The sequence below is a fragment of the Chionomys nivalis genome, chromosome 11, assembly GCF_950005125.1.
Source record: "Chionomys nivalis chromosome 11, mChiNiv1.1, whole genome shotgun sequence".
NCBI classification, from domain to species: domain Eukaryota; kingdom Metazoa; phylum Chordata; class Mammalia; order Rodentia; family Cricetidae; genus Chionomys; species Chionomys nivalis.
Window position 1 is genome coordinate 13,083,644 of NC_080096.1, and position 16,549 is coordinate 13,100,192.

General features: G+C 52.6%; 1 protein-coding gene across 1 annotated transcript; it reads right to left on the reverse strand.

Moving 5' to 3' along the window:
- Positions 1–385: 385 nt before the first annotated feature.
- Positions 386–16,301, reverse strand: Tas1r2 (taste 1 receptor member 2). Its single transcript, XM_057785484.1, has 6 exons — positions 16,111–16,301; positions 14,125–14,425; positions 10,085–10,861; positions 8,514–8,723; positions 2,589–2,712; positions 386–1,314 (listed from the first exon to the last, which is right to left on the reverse strand). The coding sequence occupies exons 1-6, from the start codon at positions 16,299–16,301 to the stop codon at positions 386–388; spliced, it is 2,532 nt and encodes an 843-aa protein (XP_057641467.1).
- Between the last annotated feature and the right edge of the window lie 248 nt (positions 16,302–16,549).

Sequence of the window (16,549 nt, forward strand, 5' to 3'; positions counted from 1 at the left end):
AGAACATAGAAGACCAGATCTGTGCTTCCTGGGGAACTGGAAGTGAAACACAGAAGCACAAGACAGCCAGGGAATATGCTGGACCCCACTGCCAGCCTTGAGCTGGCTGGAAGGCTCGGGCCACAGCCTGCAGGTGCTCACTGTGACCACCAGATGGCAGCGGTAGGCTTATAAATCAGACTGCCCATGGCGCCCCATGGACACCTTGGGTGGCTTCTTCCATAGATGAGTGGCAGCTCCTGACTGGTGAAACAACGCAGGAGGGAAGAGCGCAGTATGGGTATTTACAAGCACTAGGTGGGTAAAAATGTCCAAACGACAGGAATGGGCATAGGAACAGCAGCAGCAGGCTGGGGTCTCTGCCACTTGAGGGTGGTGGGCGAGGCTAGTTCTTCCTCATGGTGTAGCCCTGGATCATGCTATTGAAGTAAGCTGGAGTGTTGCGCTCTGGGTAGAAAAGGATCATGTAACACTTGGGGCCAAAGTATCCCAAGCTGATGGCCAGGAAGTTGAGCACAGTGACCAGGAGGTCCATGATGGTGACCAGCACGCCATCATGGACGGACATGAAAGTGCAGAGGGAGATGGAGGAGGTGAAGGAGAAAGTCATGCTAAGAGTGATGAACTTAGCCTCATTGTAGTTGGTGGGCAGTTCCTTGCCCATGTAAGCAAAACTGAATCCTATCACTGACAGCAGCAGGTCCATGCTGGTGTTGAACAGTAGCCCATTGCGGTAATTAGGGTGGCAGGAGAGGATCATGATGTTAGGGTCTTCGGGGTCGGTCCGACCAATGGGGTTGATGGTGGAGGTCAGCATGTTGCTCGCCACCAGGGCCACCTTGATGGCCGTGATGGAGGCCACAAAGACATAAGGCCCATGGTAACGTACCCAGAAGCCATAGGCCCGTGGCAGGCGTCTGGCCATCTTGAAGACACACACGATCTGGAAGGAGCGCACCGCGATGCAGGACAGGCAGATGGAAAAGCAGACAGTGAAGAAAGCCTGGCGACAGAGGCATGTGAGGACCGTGGGCGGTCCCACGTACACAGGCACCATCACAAACGCCAGCAGAAGCGGCACCAGCATCAGGAAGCACATGGCGCCCCCGGCAGAGCGCACCATGGGTGTCTGGAAATGTCTCCAGAAGACCAACAGGATGGCCAGCGTGCTGAAGAAGCCCAGGGCGGCCAGTATGGTCACCACGATGGTGGGCACCTCGTTCCACTCCAGGAAGGACAGCCGCCGCTTGAAGCAAGCCATGTTGTTCTTGTGGGACCACATGGAACCCGGGCATGGCAAACAGTTAAACTCATCTGCAAGAACCCACAGCATCTCTGGTCAACCAGACCCCCACCTGAGAGGCCATGTGCTCTGGGCCTGGACTCTGAGCCAGAGAGAGGCTAAATGGACTCCTATTGCAATGGCTGAGCAAGGCCCACCCCACCCCCTGCAGCCTCTCTGTTAAGATATCGCACTCTAGTGGGAGAGGCCTAAAACCACATCCTCAAGGACCTCATTCAGTTAGCATTGTGTGTGTGTGCGCGCGCCTGCATTGGACATGTGAGTGTGCGTGCATGTGCACATGTGTGTGTGTGCGTGTGTGTGCCTGCATTGGACATGTGAATGTGCGTGCATGCGCACATGTGTGTGTATGTATGTGTATGTACACATCAGTATACAGGCTAAAGACATTGGTATTATTCCTCAAATGTCATTCTCTCTCTTTCTCTCTCTCTCTCTCTCTCTCTCTCTCTCTCTCTCTCTCTCTCATTGAGATTCAGTCTCCCACTTGTCTGGAACTCAGTAAGTCGGCTAAACTGACTGGCCAGTGAGCCCCAGGGATCCACTTGTTTCAACCTCCCCAGCACTGGTTCCACGAGCATCAGGCCTGCCTCTGTTTCATGTGGATTCCAGGGGTCAAACCCATGTCCTTGTATATACAAGGTAAGCCCTTTATCAACCACTGTCCCAGCCCCATTGAGCAGCAGACATTGTGGCAGGAACCAGAGATGGAGAGCTCTGGAGACCGGTAAAGCCTGGCCCCTCTCTTTGGGCCACTGACAACTGTGACGGACAGGCCAGCAGACGCCTTCAGCAAACCTGATCAGCACTTAGCCGGGGTCCTGCGTGCCGCTGGGCACACAGCAAGTGTCTTTACAAAGGGGAAATGCTCAATTAATTCTTAGTCATTGAGGTCAGGAGAAAGCTTCACACTCAGCCCTGAACTGGGCTACACTAGTGTGAAGTCAAACACAGAGTTGGTGTTCTAGAGTCTTCCAAACAAGAATTCAGTTGATGGGACTGAGGAGATGGCTCAGTGAGTAAAGTGGTTGGCACACAGTGTGAGGACTGACCCCAGAGTACCACACAGAAACCTGTCCCGGGGCTTTTGTTTCATGGGAAACCACAAGAGGCCCCAGGCCTGGTTTCTGGCCACTGGATACTCACATTCCCTGGGAAGGCCCCAGAGACCCTGGCAAAGGGAAGGGACCCCTGAAAACTCCAGGACAAGGTAGAGGTGCTGAGCCATTAAACAGAACACAAAGTCTGCTGAGGAAGGGCCGAGCAGGGGCGGTGGGAGCTGTACCTGTAGAGAGGTTGAGGTAGGTGCCCGGTGGGCAGTCCATACACTCAAAGCAGCAGGGATGGAGACCCACGGGCTTTTTCCTCTGCCCAGGCTGGCAGCTCTTGGAACACATGGACACTGGGATCTGGAGGAGGAAGACATGAGACACTGTGTCCTCTTTCCCCATCCTCGGGGAAGCCACCTAGCAGGATGCTCCTCAGGAGAGGGGAGCCTGGCCCTGTCTGAGCAGTTGTTAGGACCGGGTCTTCACAGGATTCTCTTGGTTTCATCTGTCTGTGGCCTAATCCAAGCCGCCACCTCTGGTAAAGCACTCTGGTTAAGACAGAGACTTCCTGGGGATGTAGACAAGATAGAGCGCAACCCTGGGGGTGCTGGCAGCCATCTTATCCATAGGAGAGGATATCACGGCCAAAGAAAAACCTGATCTTGGTGGGGAAGACGTGAAAGATCTTGAGAGATCCTGGATCCATCCTTGCCGGGACCGGCACCATCTATTCCGCTACCACAGTCAAGACTCCCGCTTGCATGTCCTTCTGAAGAGTGGGGTCTCAGGTGAACTCGAACACAGGGCAGTGTCCATGCCTATTGTCCCTACTGCAGGAGAGCTCGGCACAGAAAGGTCATTAAGTGTGAGCTGAATGGGTGAATTATACACAAAGGGAACAGTAGGAGGGAGGATGAGGAAGAGGAGGTGTCTGAGTCTGGTGAGGGGAGCCTGTGTAGACAGAGCATGGCAGAGGGAGGAGAGAGTGAATCACCTCAGGCACCACCACTCTGGGGTGAGCTAATAGCCACTGAATCCCACGGAGATCGTTTTTGTGACTAAGGAAAACTGTCTCTTATGAGCATACACAAGAAGGACCCAGGGCTCAGACCAGGGAATCATGGAAGGGCCCCTCAACACCAGAGCCCGTCTCTTTTGACCTCTTTCAAGTCTGAGGTCTCTGCCTTCATGACCCCCTACACCCAGGTCCTTGTTGTACCCGGCCATCAGTTGACATTTCTAGATAACCTGTCGCCCTCCCTAGCACTTCAGAGAAAACCTCTAGTGATTCTCAGCAGCCGAAAGTAAGCATCCGTGAGCTGAGAAGATGCCTCCGCGAGGAAAGGCGCCTGCAGCCAAGTCTGTCGACCTGAGTTCAATCCCCAGAACCCATGTAAAGGTGGAAGGAGAGAAATGACTCCACAAAGTTGTCCTTTGACCTCCGTGTGTGCAATGTGGCATGCTTGCCAACATGCATCATCATGATCATCATCAACATAAAAGAATTAAACATCTAATCCATTGCTAGATTCCTGGTGCCTTATGGGGAGTTCTCTGCCAGGAATATGACCATGTGCTGGGCAGGTGCACAGGCCTCAGCGCGCGAGTGCGTGTGTGCATGCGTGCTTACACACATACATACATACATACACACACACACACACACACACACACACGTCCTTTATCTGGAGCCACAGCCCACCACCCATTGCCAGGTCTCCTGTCCCACCTCTGAACTCAAGATGTCTTACTAGCTCCTGAGTGACCAGATCGGCCCTGCCTTGCACCCCTGGGACTGACTTCATCGTGTTTTTCATCCACTCATCCATGCACTCACACATGGAAGGTAGCCCTGGAGAAATCACTCCATTGGTAGCATGCTTCCTACAAAAGCACAAGGCCCAGAGTTCCATCCCCAGCGACCGTGTCGAAAGCCAAGCTTAGTAGCTCATGCCTGTACCGCCAGTGTTGTGTAGTTGCAGACAGGAGAAGCCGTGGGGCTTGCTGCCCAATCAGCCTTGCTAAAATGACAAATCCTAGGCCTCAGTCAAAGACCCTGTCTAAAAGAAGAAGGGCAGCTGCAGAGGTTAACATCTGGCCTCCACATGTACATGCATACACATGCACCAGCACACATATGCATGCATGCCTGCACACACACAAACTTGGGGCAGGAACTGATGCCTGATGCTGGAGGACAGCATTGAAGATGAGCATTTTTATGAATAAGATGGACAGTTTTAAATACCCCAGAGAATGCTAAAACAAAAAGGGCTCCATAGGAGAGCTTCAACGGGGCTTTGAGAGAAACTGGGGTGGGCGGGCTTCCAGCTTGACCGCAGAGAGCCTGCAGTCCTCACAGTGACAAGACAGGAGAGCAAACTGGGAATCAGCAGCTCAGATCCCCAGAAAACTGGGCCATGGGGCCAAGCCCAGCCTCCAGAGCTGCAGTCGGGGGCATGAAGAGAGTATCCGGGGGCACATAGAGTGTTTCACCTGCCGGTAGCAGAAATATCCCCACAGAGGAATTAATAAGAAAACTCACGAGTGATAGTCTGACTGACTGATGACTGCAGCTGAATTTTCACTCACTCGATTAAAAATTAAATCTATAAGTAAATAAAGTAAAAGATGAACTTCTGGAGGAACTCAATGATATTATAAGAGACTCCCAAAAAGGATCAGGAAGGACATGTAAGCCTCTGGCACAGGAACCACAGATGCTGTGAGTATAAACACATATGCCCCTAACAAGAGAGACTCCAAATACATAAAGCAAGAACTGAAGGAAAGCAAGATAGGTGTAGTATTCAAAAATAACAGGTGGCCATGGCAACATCAGACTTTCAGTCACTACAGAGAACCAAACAGAGGATCCACAATGAAGTGGTAAAGTTGACCAACACCATAAAATAGCACACTCTAGCAGGATGCTCTGCCCAGCAGCAACAGAGCACAGCAACCTTCCCGAGTGCGCATGGCCATCTCCCAGGACAGACGCTAGGCAGGCTTGACGGTGGTGCATGTGTTAATCAAATTAAAAAGACTGAAATCATGTCAGACATATTCTCCAAGCACAGAAAAGATGAATGAGACAAATGACAGAAGAAGGGGCTGGAGAGACTGCTTGGAGGTTAAGAGCCCTGGCTGCTCTTGCAGAGGACCCATCCTGGGCTACATAGCGAGACTCTAAGAAAACCAAAGAGGACTGGAGATGTAGCTCAGTTGGTCGAGACTGCCCAGCATGCATGAAACCCTGGGTTTGAACCCAGCACTCTGTAACTCAAGGGTGATAGGACATGTCTGCAAACTCAGGACTCAGAAGGTGGAGACAGAAGGATCAGATATTCAGTTTTGTTCTTGGTTACATAATGTATTAGAGACCCTCTTTCAACAAGGAAAAGAGGAAAGAAGGAAGGAAGAAGAAGGGAGGGAGGCAAGGGAAATGAAGAAGGAAGGAGGGGAGAGGAAAAGCAGGAGAAAGAGAAGGGTATGGCTAGGTGGTAGAGCTCCTGTTTAGCATGCGAAAGACCCTGAGTTTGATCCCTGGCACCATAGAGTACAGAAGCAAACAAAGAAATAAGAAAGAACCTCAAATCACTGGCATTCAAATCATTAGACCAGTGGATCTCAACCTTTCTAATGCAGTGACCCTTTAATACCGTTCCTCATGCTGTGGTGACCCCCAAACCATAAAATTATTTCATTGCTACCTCATAACTGCAATTTTGCTACTGTTATGAATCTTAATGTAGATATCTGTGTTTTCTGGTGTTCTTAGGTGACCACCCAAAGGATCGTACTCCCAGTTTGAAAACTGCTGCACTAGACTGTAAGAGTCAAGGTCTTAGAGGGGTAGGGGTGGGATTCTGGTACCTAGTGGGGAGACAGACCCATGGCAAACCATCTGGTTCCTCTGAGGTCCTCCCGCCAGTGAACGAGAAGGTCACAGAAGGAGGAGGCTTGGGTTCTAACAAGAAGCTGGGGCATGCAGGGTAGACTGCTGGGCACCTGAGAACAGCGCTATGCCTCTGTCTTGGAGATAACCACCAAGGTCTATTTACAGCCAGGCAGCTGAGGGCTGGGGACCGTAGGATTGAAGCCTACCATCACTCCTAAGTAGTCAGCCAGAAGTGGAAGAAAAAGATGGTTGCCACCTGTCACTTGCCCATCAAATACCCCCTTTGCACAGACGGGGCTGCCCAATATCCCAGCGGCTCTGGGGCCTTCCAGGCTCCAGCGGGACAATCTCATGCAGCCAGCAGTTGCCAGCACCCTGCCTCAGCTACTGGGCCATGCCTTTCACTCTCTGCCATGGGGTTGTGGTGGAAGAGATCCACCTGAAGCTTCTAGGCACTCGGTCACGTGGGACCTGCAAATACAGGGCTTCGCGATCCACAGAGCAACCTGTAGCCACCAGGGCATGGGATCCAGCCAATCCTGCTGCCCATTTCTCTCCCTTGGGGCACAGTTCTAGTCCTTGGGAGGTGACAGGAAAATGGTGCTCCATCAGTTCACAGCAGCATCTGGCTTGAGGGCATTCCCTTGAACTGGTTTTTCCTCTTCCCTCCTGCATGATTTCCCATCTCCCTGGTACTTGGGGGCATATCTGTGATAATCTATCACACAAGACAGTTGCCTCAGGCTCTGCATTTTGGTGGGAACTCAGACCAAAATAAATAAGCCCCATGTGTGATCTTAGTGCCTATGACTTAAATATGTAACCTGATTCATTACAGGGTCATCCCATAAGTAATTAAGAAAAAGAAGGGTCCCTCATCCATGACAACTAGTGCGTTTACACAGAGGGGACATCTGGACGCTGGCAAGGGCACAAAGACATTACCAGGTGAAGAAGGCAAAGATCAGAATGGCACATCAAGGAGCTGAGGAGAACCAGGGAGTGCCAGCAAGCTACCAAACAGCAGGAAAGAGGCCAAGAAGGTTTCTGGTCTCTGCAGGGGCCAGCGGCACCTCTCCCTCTGCTTCTGCCTTCAGAAGCTGAAACAAAGAACTCCCGGGGGGTTGAGGTCAAGTAAACTGACAAAGACAACCTGGTTGACTCCACAAACTCAACATTGAATGACCGGCTATAGTTGGAAGGCTATGCAGAGAAAGCCTCAACCACAGACAAGCTGTGTGGACTTCAGGATATTCCACAACCTCTCTGTGCCTTTGGTGTTCTGATCCGTACCATGGGGAGAGCGGAGGCCTCAGTCCCCGTATAGACTCCGCAGAAAACACCTCTGGGTATGCTTGAGAGGGCGTCTCTAGAAAGTTTTAGCAGAGGAGGGGAGATCCACCCTGGGTGTGGGCACTACCGTGCCAGGGGCTGGGGTCCCGGACTGAATAAGAAGGAGGAGATGAGCAGAGCACCAGCATCTGTCTCTCTCTTCCTCATGTCTGTGGATGCTGTGTGATCAGTCACCCAGGGCTCTCTGCTGTCTTTCCTTCCCCACCATGATGAACGGTACCCTCAGACCTCCAGTGGAAATAAACATCTCATTCTTTTTTTTTTTTTTTTTTGGTTTTTCGAGACAGGGTTTCTCTGTGGTTTTGGAGCCTGTCCTGGAACTAGCTCTTGTAGACCAGGCTGGTCTCGAACTCACAGAGATCCGCCTGCCTCTGCCTCCCAAGTGCTGGGATTAAAGGCGTGGGCCACCACCGCCCGGCTTAAACATCTCATTCTTTTTTTTTTTTTTTTGGATTTTTCGAGACAGGGTTTCTCTGTAGTTTTTGGTGCCTGTCCTGGAACTAGCTCTGTAGACCAGGCTGGCCTCGAACTCACAGAGATCCGCCTGCCTCTGCCTCCCGAGTGCTGGGATTAAAGGCGTGCGCCACCACCGCCCAGCAAACATCTCATTCTTTAAGAAGCTTCTTATCAGTTATTTGCTGGCAGCCTCAATGGACATGCCTAATCCCATCACCTCAGGCTAATATAGGGGTCGCATGCACTTCATCGCTGGGCTGTGAGCAGAGGCCACCCTCCCCGGTCCCCCATCTCCTGGAGCCAGCACACCTTACACGCCATACTTCTCATCTAGCAAAGAAGGACGTGACCCCAGACCCTGCCCCCCAAATGGAGGCCCCACCGGCTATTGCTGATGCATCTCTGAGGGCCCTTCTTGACAAGCCCCCCGGGTGCTACCCTCCAAGCTGACCGTGTTGTTGGGAGTGTGCCAGGACACATTGTTGATGTAGGTCAGTCTCTTATGGGTGGGGGAGTAGAAGGCAACACTTTCGAAGGGGTTCTGGCCATCGTCCCACCGCCACTGGATGACGTCCAAGAGCATGGGCATGTCCCCGTGGTTGTCGAAGGAGAGACGGTTGCCCAGGAGGGTGAAGTTGACGTTCCAGATTTCCCTGAGTAGCTGGAGGAATCAGAAAGATCATCAGAGACAGGAGCAGACATTTGAGAGTCTGCCAGCCCTGCATCAGCCTTCACACCTGCCAAATGTGAGCAGCAAGCATTGGGAAAGCGGCAGTTGGCAGGTGGTGGGTGACTCTGGAGCCTGATGTGTCTGGAGCTAGCCCTCAGGTCTGCCACTCTCTGGGACGTGTGGGTCTGTTGCTCAACCTCTCTGGACTCCATTTCCTTTTCTGAAAAATGGACGCAGAGGGACCCTGTCTTCTGAGCCCTGGAGCCACATTAGGAACTTAGAATGGGGGCTAGAGAGATGGCTCAGCAGTTAAGAGCACTGAGTGTTCTTCCAAGGACCTGGGTTCAATTGCTGCTCACAACCACCTGTAACTCCAATTCCAGGGTGGATATAGCGCCCTCTTCTGGCCTCCACAGGCACTGCACACATGTGGTACACAGATTATTAACATATGGGCAAACACTCACATAAAGAAAAATATTAAGAAAAAAAACTTAGAACAGTAACAGGGAATACTCACTTTCTCCCCTTCCCCTCCCTAGAAGTCACCTGGGGCGTCCCTCAGGGATCCTCTCAACAGCAAATGCCAGCTGGAATTTCCCCTGCACTCAGTCCTTCCCACTGCCCCACACCAGAAAGTCAGCTCTGAGTCCATCTCCCCAAACCGGTGCTAGCTAGAATGTGCTCTGAGCAGAGCAGCCCGGAGCTGAATGGCAGTCGTAGCTCTGCCCTTAGTTGGCTTGGTGACTTCGGATCCCTGTGCCTCAGCCTCCCTAAGTGTGAAAGCTCAACCACAAGGATGCACCCTATGGGCTCCCAGCAATCGGGGAAACACCACTCCAAACAATGACACGGGCTACCAAGGTCTCAGCACTTGAGAGTCAAATTGAGCTGGCAGCCAAATGCCTTTCAAAGAACTGCACGGTTCAAACGTTAAGTACTTAGAGCGGTGGGCCTAGGTTCTGAGGCTATGCAGTGGAGACACATGGCTGAAATAGAGCAGAGCTGTGTGGGTGTACCCTTGTGGGGGCGTGTATATGTATAGTGTATTACGCAGAATTCAGAGGAGGACACCAAGTGCTCACCTTTCTCCCTTGAGACAGAGTCTCTCACTGAACCTGGAGCTCAGTTGGCAGCTAGCAACCCCAGCAATCCTTCCATCTCTACCCTCCCCAGCACTGGGGTTATGGGCACACACAGCCAAGCCCAGCTTTTCACATGTGTTCTGGGGATTTGAAATCAGACCTTTGTGCTTGCTGGACATCTGGAGGTAGGGGAACGCCCTGTGCCTAGACCCTGAGTCCCTGAGCATGGCAATGGTGGAGCCAGTGCCTGCAAGGTTAGGCCCTCACCTTCCACGGGTAGACCGTTGCCTTGGTGCAGCGGACCTGGTTGCAGTTCAGGAATCTGTGCAGGGCGTGGGCCACTGCGTAGACGGCCGAGTACACACCATAGACCACACGTTCCCCCGAAAGTATAAGAGTGTTGTTGTAGGACTCGGTGGTGTTCAAACAGGCATCACAGTCCTGGTTGCAGGTGGCCCGTGGGTTGGTCTTGTTGAGCAAGGGACGTTCTGGCTTGGTATAGCGCACTCGGAATTTGCTGAAGCCAGGGATGGACACCTTCTGGATGGTGATGCCCAGGAAAGTGCCCGTGTGACGCAGGTCTTTGAGCTTGTGCAGAACTGGGTCAATAGACCAGGACTCGGAAGCAATCCACACAAGGTCGGTGATGTTCCACCGCAGCACCTCCTGGAAGAAGATGTTCAGGGCCAGCTCTGGCGAGAACACCACCACAACACGTGCTGTGGTCCACCGCAGCTTCTCAAGGATGTTGTTCAGTTGGATCTGATCCTCAGGCCCCAAGACCTGGCTGGGTTCGGGTACAGGAATAACCTCCTGGAAGGCAATGCAGATTTCCCCCGCCTTGATGAGACGCTGGGTCAACAGCTGGCCGTTCTCCCGGCCGTATTCATCGTTGCTCACCAGGACCACAATCCAGTTCCAGCGGAAGAGGCCCATCAGCTGCACCATGGCCTCGACGTGATGGGTGGCACTGGGCACCGTGCGCAGCATAGCAGGGAAGCGCCGCTTGTCCCGCAGCTTGTCGGAGATGGCACTGTACGTGATCTGCCAGAGAGGTGTCAGAGGAGCTGACATCGCCACCCTGATGACGTATGGGGACACATAAGTGCCCAGGGCTGTGTTTGTATTGCCATCACCGTGGCCATCTTAGTAAATATGAGACCCTACCGTACACCATGACTTCTCTGGGTGACCCACACCAGTCTCCACATCACCTTCTGCTGCTGACGGGGCACCTACTGTGTGTGTGGTACACATCTGTCTCCTTCCCACACTTAGGAATCCTGACTGAGCTCCGACCACACGTCCTGAGCACAGTTTTCCTCCTGGGAGAGCAGCGTCCCAGCCTCTCCATTGGCCACCTGTCCTCCTAGACCCCACACGAGGCTTAGTTCTCGGTCCCTAGTTACTCCATCTCTGCTGTGACCTCAGCCTCAGTGTACCGGACGTGTAGGCTCCCAGCCTCGTTTCTCTCCCTCCACCACCCCTCCCTCCTCACAAGTCTCATTCAGCCTCTTGTACAAACACTGTTTCAAGTCAGTAACCCCATTATCCAGCTTTGGCCCCAGACTCCCTCCTGAACCTCAGGTATGGAGTTGGAAATGTTCGCCTCCCATCTCAAACTTGACCCAGGGAATCTGTCCCTTCCAGTGGCCAGGCCAAAAGCTTTGGTGATATCCTTGACCTTCTTCTGCACATAGCTCATCAGCCAGTCCTTTCAGCTATCCTTTGAGGGTGCCCATCCAGACCCATCGCCGACCTCCCCACTCCATCCCAGTCACCATCCTCATGACCTCTTGCCTTCCTCTCCTCCTTCTTTCCTCCAGGTCCTGGCTTGGCTCTCCCTGCTCTGTAAGCCCATCAGGTGCCTCTTGCCATTGCACCAGCCAACCCTTCTTCCCGGAACGCTCCCTCCGCCACCCCCTATGCTTGCACAACTCCCCTGAGCCCTGAGCCTTTGTCCTGTGGTCAGCAAACCCATCTGATCGCCACGCTGAAATGTCCAGTTCTCTCAAGCCTGATTCAGTCTTCACCCAAAACATTCTACATCCACCCCCAGCTACTCCACTTCCACCCGGCTACTCCACCTCCACCCCTGACTACTCCACCTCCACCCCCAGCTACTCCACCTCCACCCCCAGCTACTCCACCTCCACCCCCAGCTACTCTACCTCCACCCCTGACTACTCCACCTCCACCCCCAGCTACTCCACCTCCACCCCTGACTACTCCACCTCCACCCCCAGCTACTCCACCTCCACCCCCAGCTACTCCACCTCCACCCCTGACTACTCCACCTCCACCCCCAGCTACTCCACTTCTACCCGGCTACTCCACCTCCACCCCTGACTACTCCACCTCCACCCCCAGCTACTCCACCTCCACCCCTGACTACTCTACCTCCAGCTACTCCGCCTTGACCCCCAGCTACTCCACCTCCACCCCTGACTACTCCACCTCCACCCCCAGCTACTCCACCTTGACCCCCAGCTACTCCACCTTGACCCCTGGCTATTCCACCTCCACCCCTGGCTCCTCCACCTCCATCCCCGGCTCCTCCAACTCCATCTCCGGCTCCTCCACCTCGGGCTACTCTACCTTCACCCCAGCTACTGTACCTCTACACCCGGCTCCTCCACCTCCACCCCAGCATTTCTTTTTTTCTTTTTTTTTTTTTTTTTGGTTTTTCGAGACAGGGTTTCTCTGTGGCTTTGGAGCCTGTCCTGGAACTAGCTCTTGTATACCAGGCTGGTCTCGAACTCACAGAGATCCGCCTGCCTCTGCCTCCCGAGTGCTGGGATTAAAACCCCAGCATTTCTAACACACTCCATCACTCACTTATCCACACGTGTTGGCTGTATCTTCCCATAAGAGACAGACTGCATGCAGGCAGGGATTGTGCTTGGTTGCCAGGTGTTTACCCAGTACCTGTAACCATCCCTGGCACACAGTAGGTGACCAAGAAACAGTTGTTCCATGAATAAAGGGATGAGCTCAGTCCTGGACCAGACACTGCACATCAACATGTTAGCATATACTTAGCTCCTGCTCTGGGTACTTTACAAGGTAAGGGCTGCGGTAGCAGTTCCAATACGTGTGCCAGCCTACTGTGTACCAATCTGATCTTCGGTTACTATTCTACAGCTCTGCTGGACTGGGCTCTTTCACCTGTGTGGCTGGTGATGGATTAACAGTGGTCAAAGCTTTGCAAGATGTGACTGAGAAGGAAAAGGCATTTGCTGCCCAACCTAAGGATGAGTTCATTCTTCCAAGACCTGCTAGGTAGAAGGAGAGAACCAACTTCCACAGAATGTTCTCTGCCCTCCACACCTGCCATGACATGTGTGTATTCTCTCCCCATAAGTAAAAAAATGTAATTCAAAACAACTTAAAAGATGCCAGGCACGGCAGCGCATTCCTTTAATCCTAGCACTCAGGTGGCAGAGGTAGGTAAATCTCTTTGAGTTCGAGGCCAGGCTGATCTACAGAGGGAGTTCTAGGACAGTCAGGGCTATGTAGAGAGACCACAACTATGTAGAGAGACCACACCCCCCAAATTTAAAAGGTAATAGCAATCATACTATCAGCACTTTTTTTGTGTGAACAATGTGTGCACATGTGTTTATGCACACACATGTATATGTGTGAGCATGTGTGTATAGGTTCATATGCCCACGTGTGGAGGCCAGAAGTTAATATTAGACACCTTCCTCAATCACTGTCCACTCTACTTTGGAGATAAGGCCTGTCAGTGAACCTGGAACTCACCAGGCTGGCAAGACTTGCCATCCAGTGAGCTCAGGGAATCCTGTCTCCACCCATCCTCAGCCCCCAGTGCTGGTCCTGGCTTTTTATGCGGGTGTTCAAGATCCAAACTCTGGATCTTGTACAACAAAGACTCTACCAAAAGAGCCATCTCCCCAGGCCTGGGTAGCACTCCTTGAGGGCCTACTGTGAGTCAGGTCTTGTGCTAGGCAATTGAGCATGCTCTTTAGTTCTCATTCCTGAGAAAGATGCGGTTTTTGGTAATGACAACATTGCAGACCACTTACTGCATTCTAAAAACTCCTTCAGGTTGATCACTTCAACCCACAGACAGTCCTGAATGGAGCTTCATCAGCCCACTTTACAGATAGGGAAACTGAGGCTCAGAGGGGTGAAGAGACTCCCAGTATGTCAACCTTCCTTCTAAGCCTGAACTGCTGTCTGCCCCTGGTCATATTCCTACCATGGCTGACAGGGATGAGCTTTTCACCCTCTGGGCAGTCGCCCTCTGGCCCTCCCCAGCCACATCTCCCAGGAATCACCTGTGGCATGAGGAAATGGGAGAGGATGTTGGACACGGTGATGGCAGACTCAGAGTTGTCTGGGCCAATAACAGCCACCACGTGGGGCATGTAGGAGCTGTAGTCTTTGAGGATGGGGAAGAAGTCGTCCTCCTGTGCCAGGAAGTAGAGCCCAGGATGGATGTTGTTGGAGAGGTAGCACACGTCCACCATCTCATAGCCAAGCAGCACGCCTGGCAGGAGACTGCTGCAGTTGTTGATCTCCTCCACAGCGAAGCGCATGGCCTGCATGAGGTTGTAGCCCAGCACCTTCAGTTCGAACCTGCAGGGCCACACACTGTGAGGGAGGGGCGGGGCTGCAGGGAGGGGAGGGGCTCACACTGTGAGGGAGGGGAGGTACTCACACTGTGAGGGAGGGGCCACAGGAAGGGGAAGGGATAAGACAAACCTTTGCCCCACTCTCCCCACATGGGAAAGCTTGACAAAGAGCATTATAGCAGATTCTAGCATTATTCTGTCACCACTGTCCCTGTGACCACACTGTGAGTCCTATGATCTCTATCATTATCCACCCACACCCACAAGGATCTCCTCCATCATTGCCATCCCCACTGCCACCATCATCTCCCCTTATCCCCACACCACCACTGCCCTCACTGCTCCTGTATCTTTGTGAGCATCACTGATAACAATGACATCACCATCACCAACAACATCACTATCACCACCACCAACAGTATCAGCACCATTGCTATCACCAGGACCACCACACACCATTTACTGTCACCAACAATGGCACCATCACCACCACTGCTATTATCACTACCATATGCCGTCATTACTGCTATGCCGCTATCAACAGCCCTACCATCATCAATAACACTATTACCACACTACTACCACTATTTCTACCACTATACCATCCCTAACATCAACAGTCTCTACCACTGCCACCACCACCATCAGCACCACTACCACCATCGCTACCATATGCCGTCACTATCAATCACTACACCAATATTACCATCATTACCGATTCACCACCATCACTACCATTATATCATCACCACAACAGCTCTCATCAGTACCATCATCACCAGCATAAGCACCATTATTATAACTATAAACAGTCACTATCAACACCACCAATACCATCACCACCACCATTAACATCAACACCACCATTACCACTACTACCGCCATCGCCCTCACCATCACCACCATCGTCCCTATACCCATTTAACTACCACCGTTATGGCTGCAGTCAAGATTATTAGTGTCATTGCCATGGTACTGGTGATCATTACAAACCTTGTAATAATCTCCATCCCTGGACCACCCCATCACCAGCCTCAAGCCCTAAGTATCTTCCTCACTGTCATCTAAGTGAGGAATTCCCATGGGCAACCCTTAGCCAGCTTTTCCTCTCTGCCTCCCTCTTCCCCATCTCCCAGTATCTTCCACCTCCTAGGCAAGGTCAGGATGGCTCCAGTGTGCACTTGAGCTCTAAGTGGTGCTGTCACCCCAAATGGCTCACAGAGAGGGGAGGAGGAGGCTCTCCAGGCCTGGAAGCACTCCTTGTCTCCTCAGCCACAACCTTGAAAACTGCAAAGCTCTCCTCAGTGCCCGGTGTCTGAACTGGATACCCAAACACCACGTTCTACCTGGCTCTGCCTTGCCTGGCATCTAGACAAGGCTTTGACATGGTCTTCCTGGGGCTCCAACATGGAGCTGAGGATGGCTTTGGTGGTGACCCTGTGAGCTTAAACATCCTGTATTACCAGGGATGGAACATAGGGGCAATCAAGGGGTCAGGGTTACAAACACAACTGCTTCAAATTTCAGAAGCACAGGAGACCAGCAGGCTGGCTCCAGGACTGGGGGTTTAGCAATGAATGAGGAGAACCATCTGGGGCCCTAGCTCGGCCTTCTGAGGACTGTGCTTTCCCGGGCCCTGACTCCATGCCTTGTCCCCACCACAACTTGTAGCTTTGTACGGGGACTCACTCGTTGCACCTCGGCACCTGCAGGTAGCTGAGGTGGGAGATGCTCTTCACGTTGGCATGGAGGGAAAAGAGGCCACCCAGGAGGTAGTCCCCAGCCAGGTGGAAGTCGGAGCTCTCTGTCAGCTCGACTGGCTTTGTCAGAGCGTGGAGCAGGAGAAGCAGCAGGTGGGGTGTCCTTGCTCGGGGCTCCATGACAGCGAAGTAACAGCTTTAGATGCCACCACCTCACTGTGGAGCCTGTCACTCCACAGCGAGGCATTTGCACAGACATTTACATAGTGACGATCCTGCCTGGGGACAGGTGGACAGCCTTAAAGGCTCTGGGGGAAGAACAGAGGCTAGAGCAGGATGTAGTTCTGGGGCCCAGCGGGGCCTGCATGCCCTGGAAGGACAAGGGATCTTCACGATGTGGCCACACCCAGCCTTCTGCCTGAGCTCAT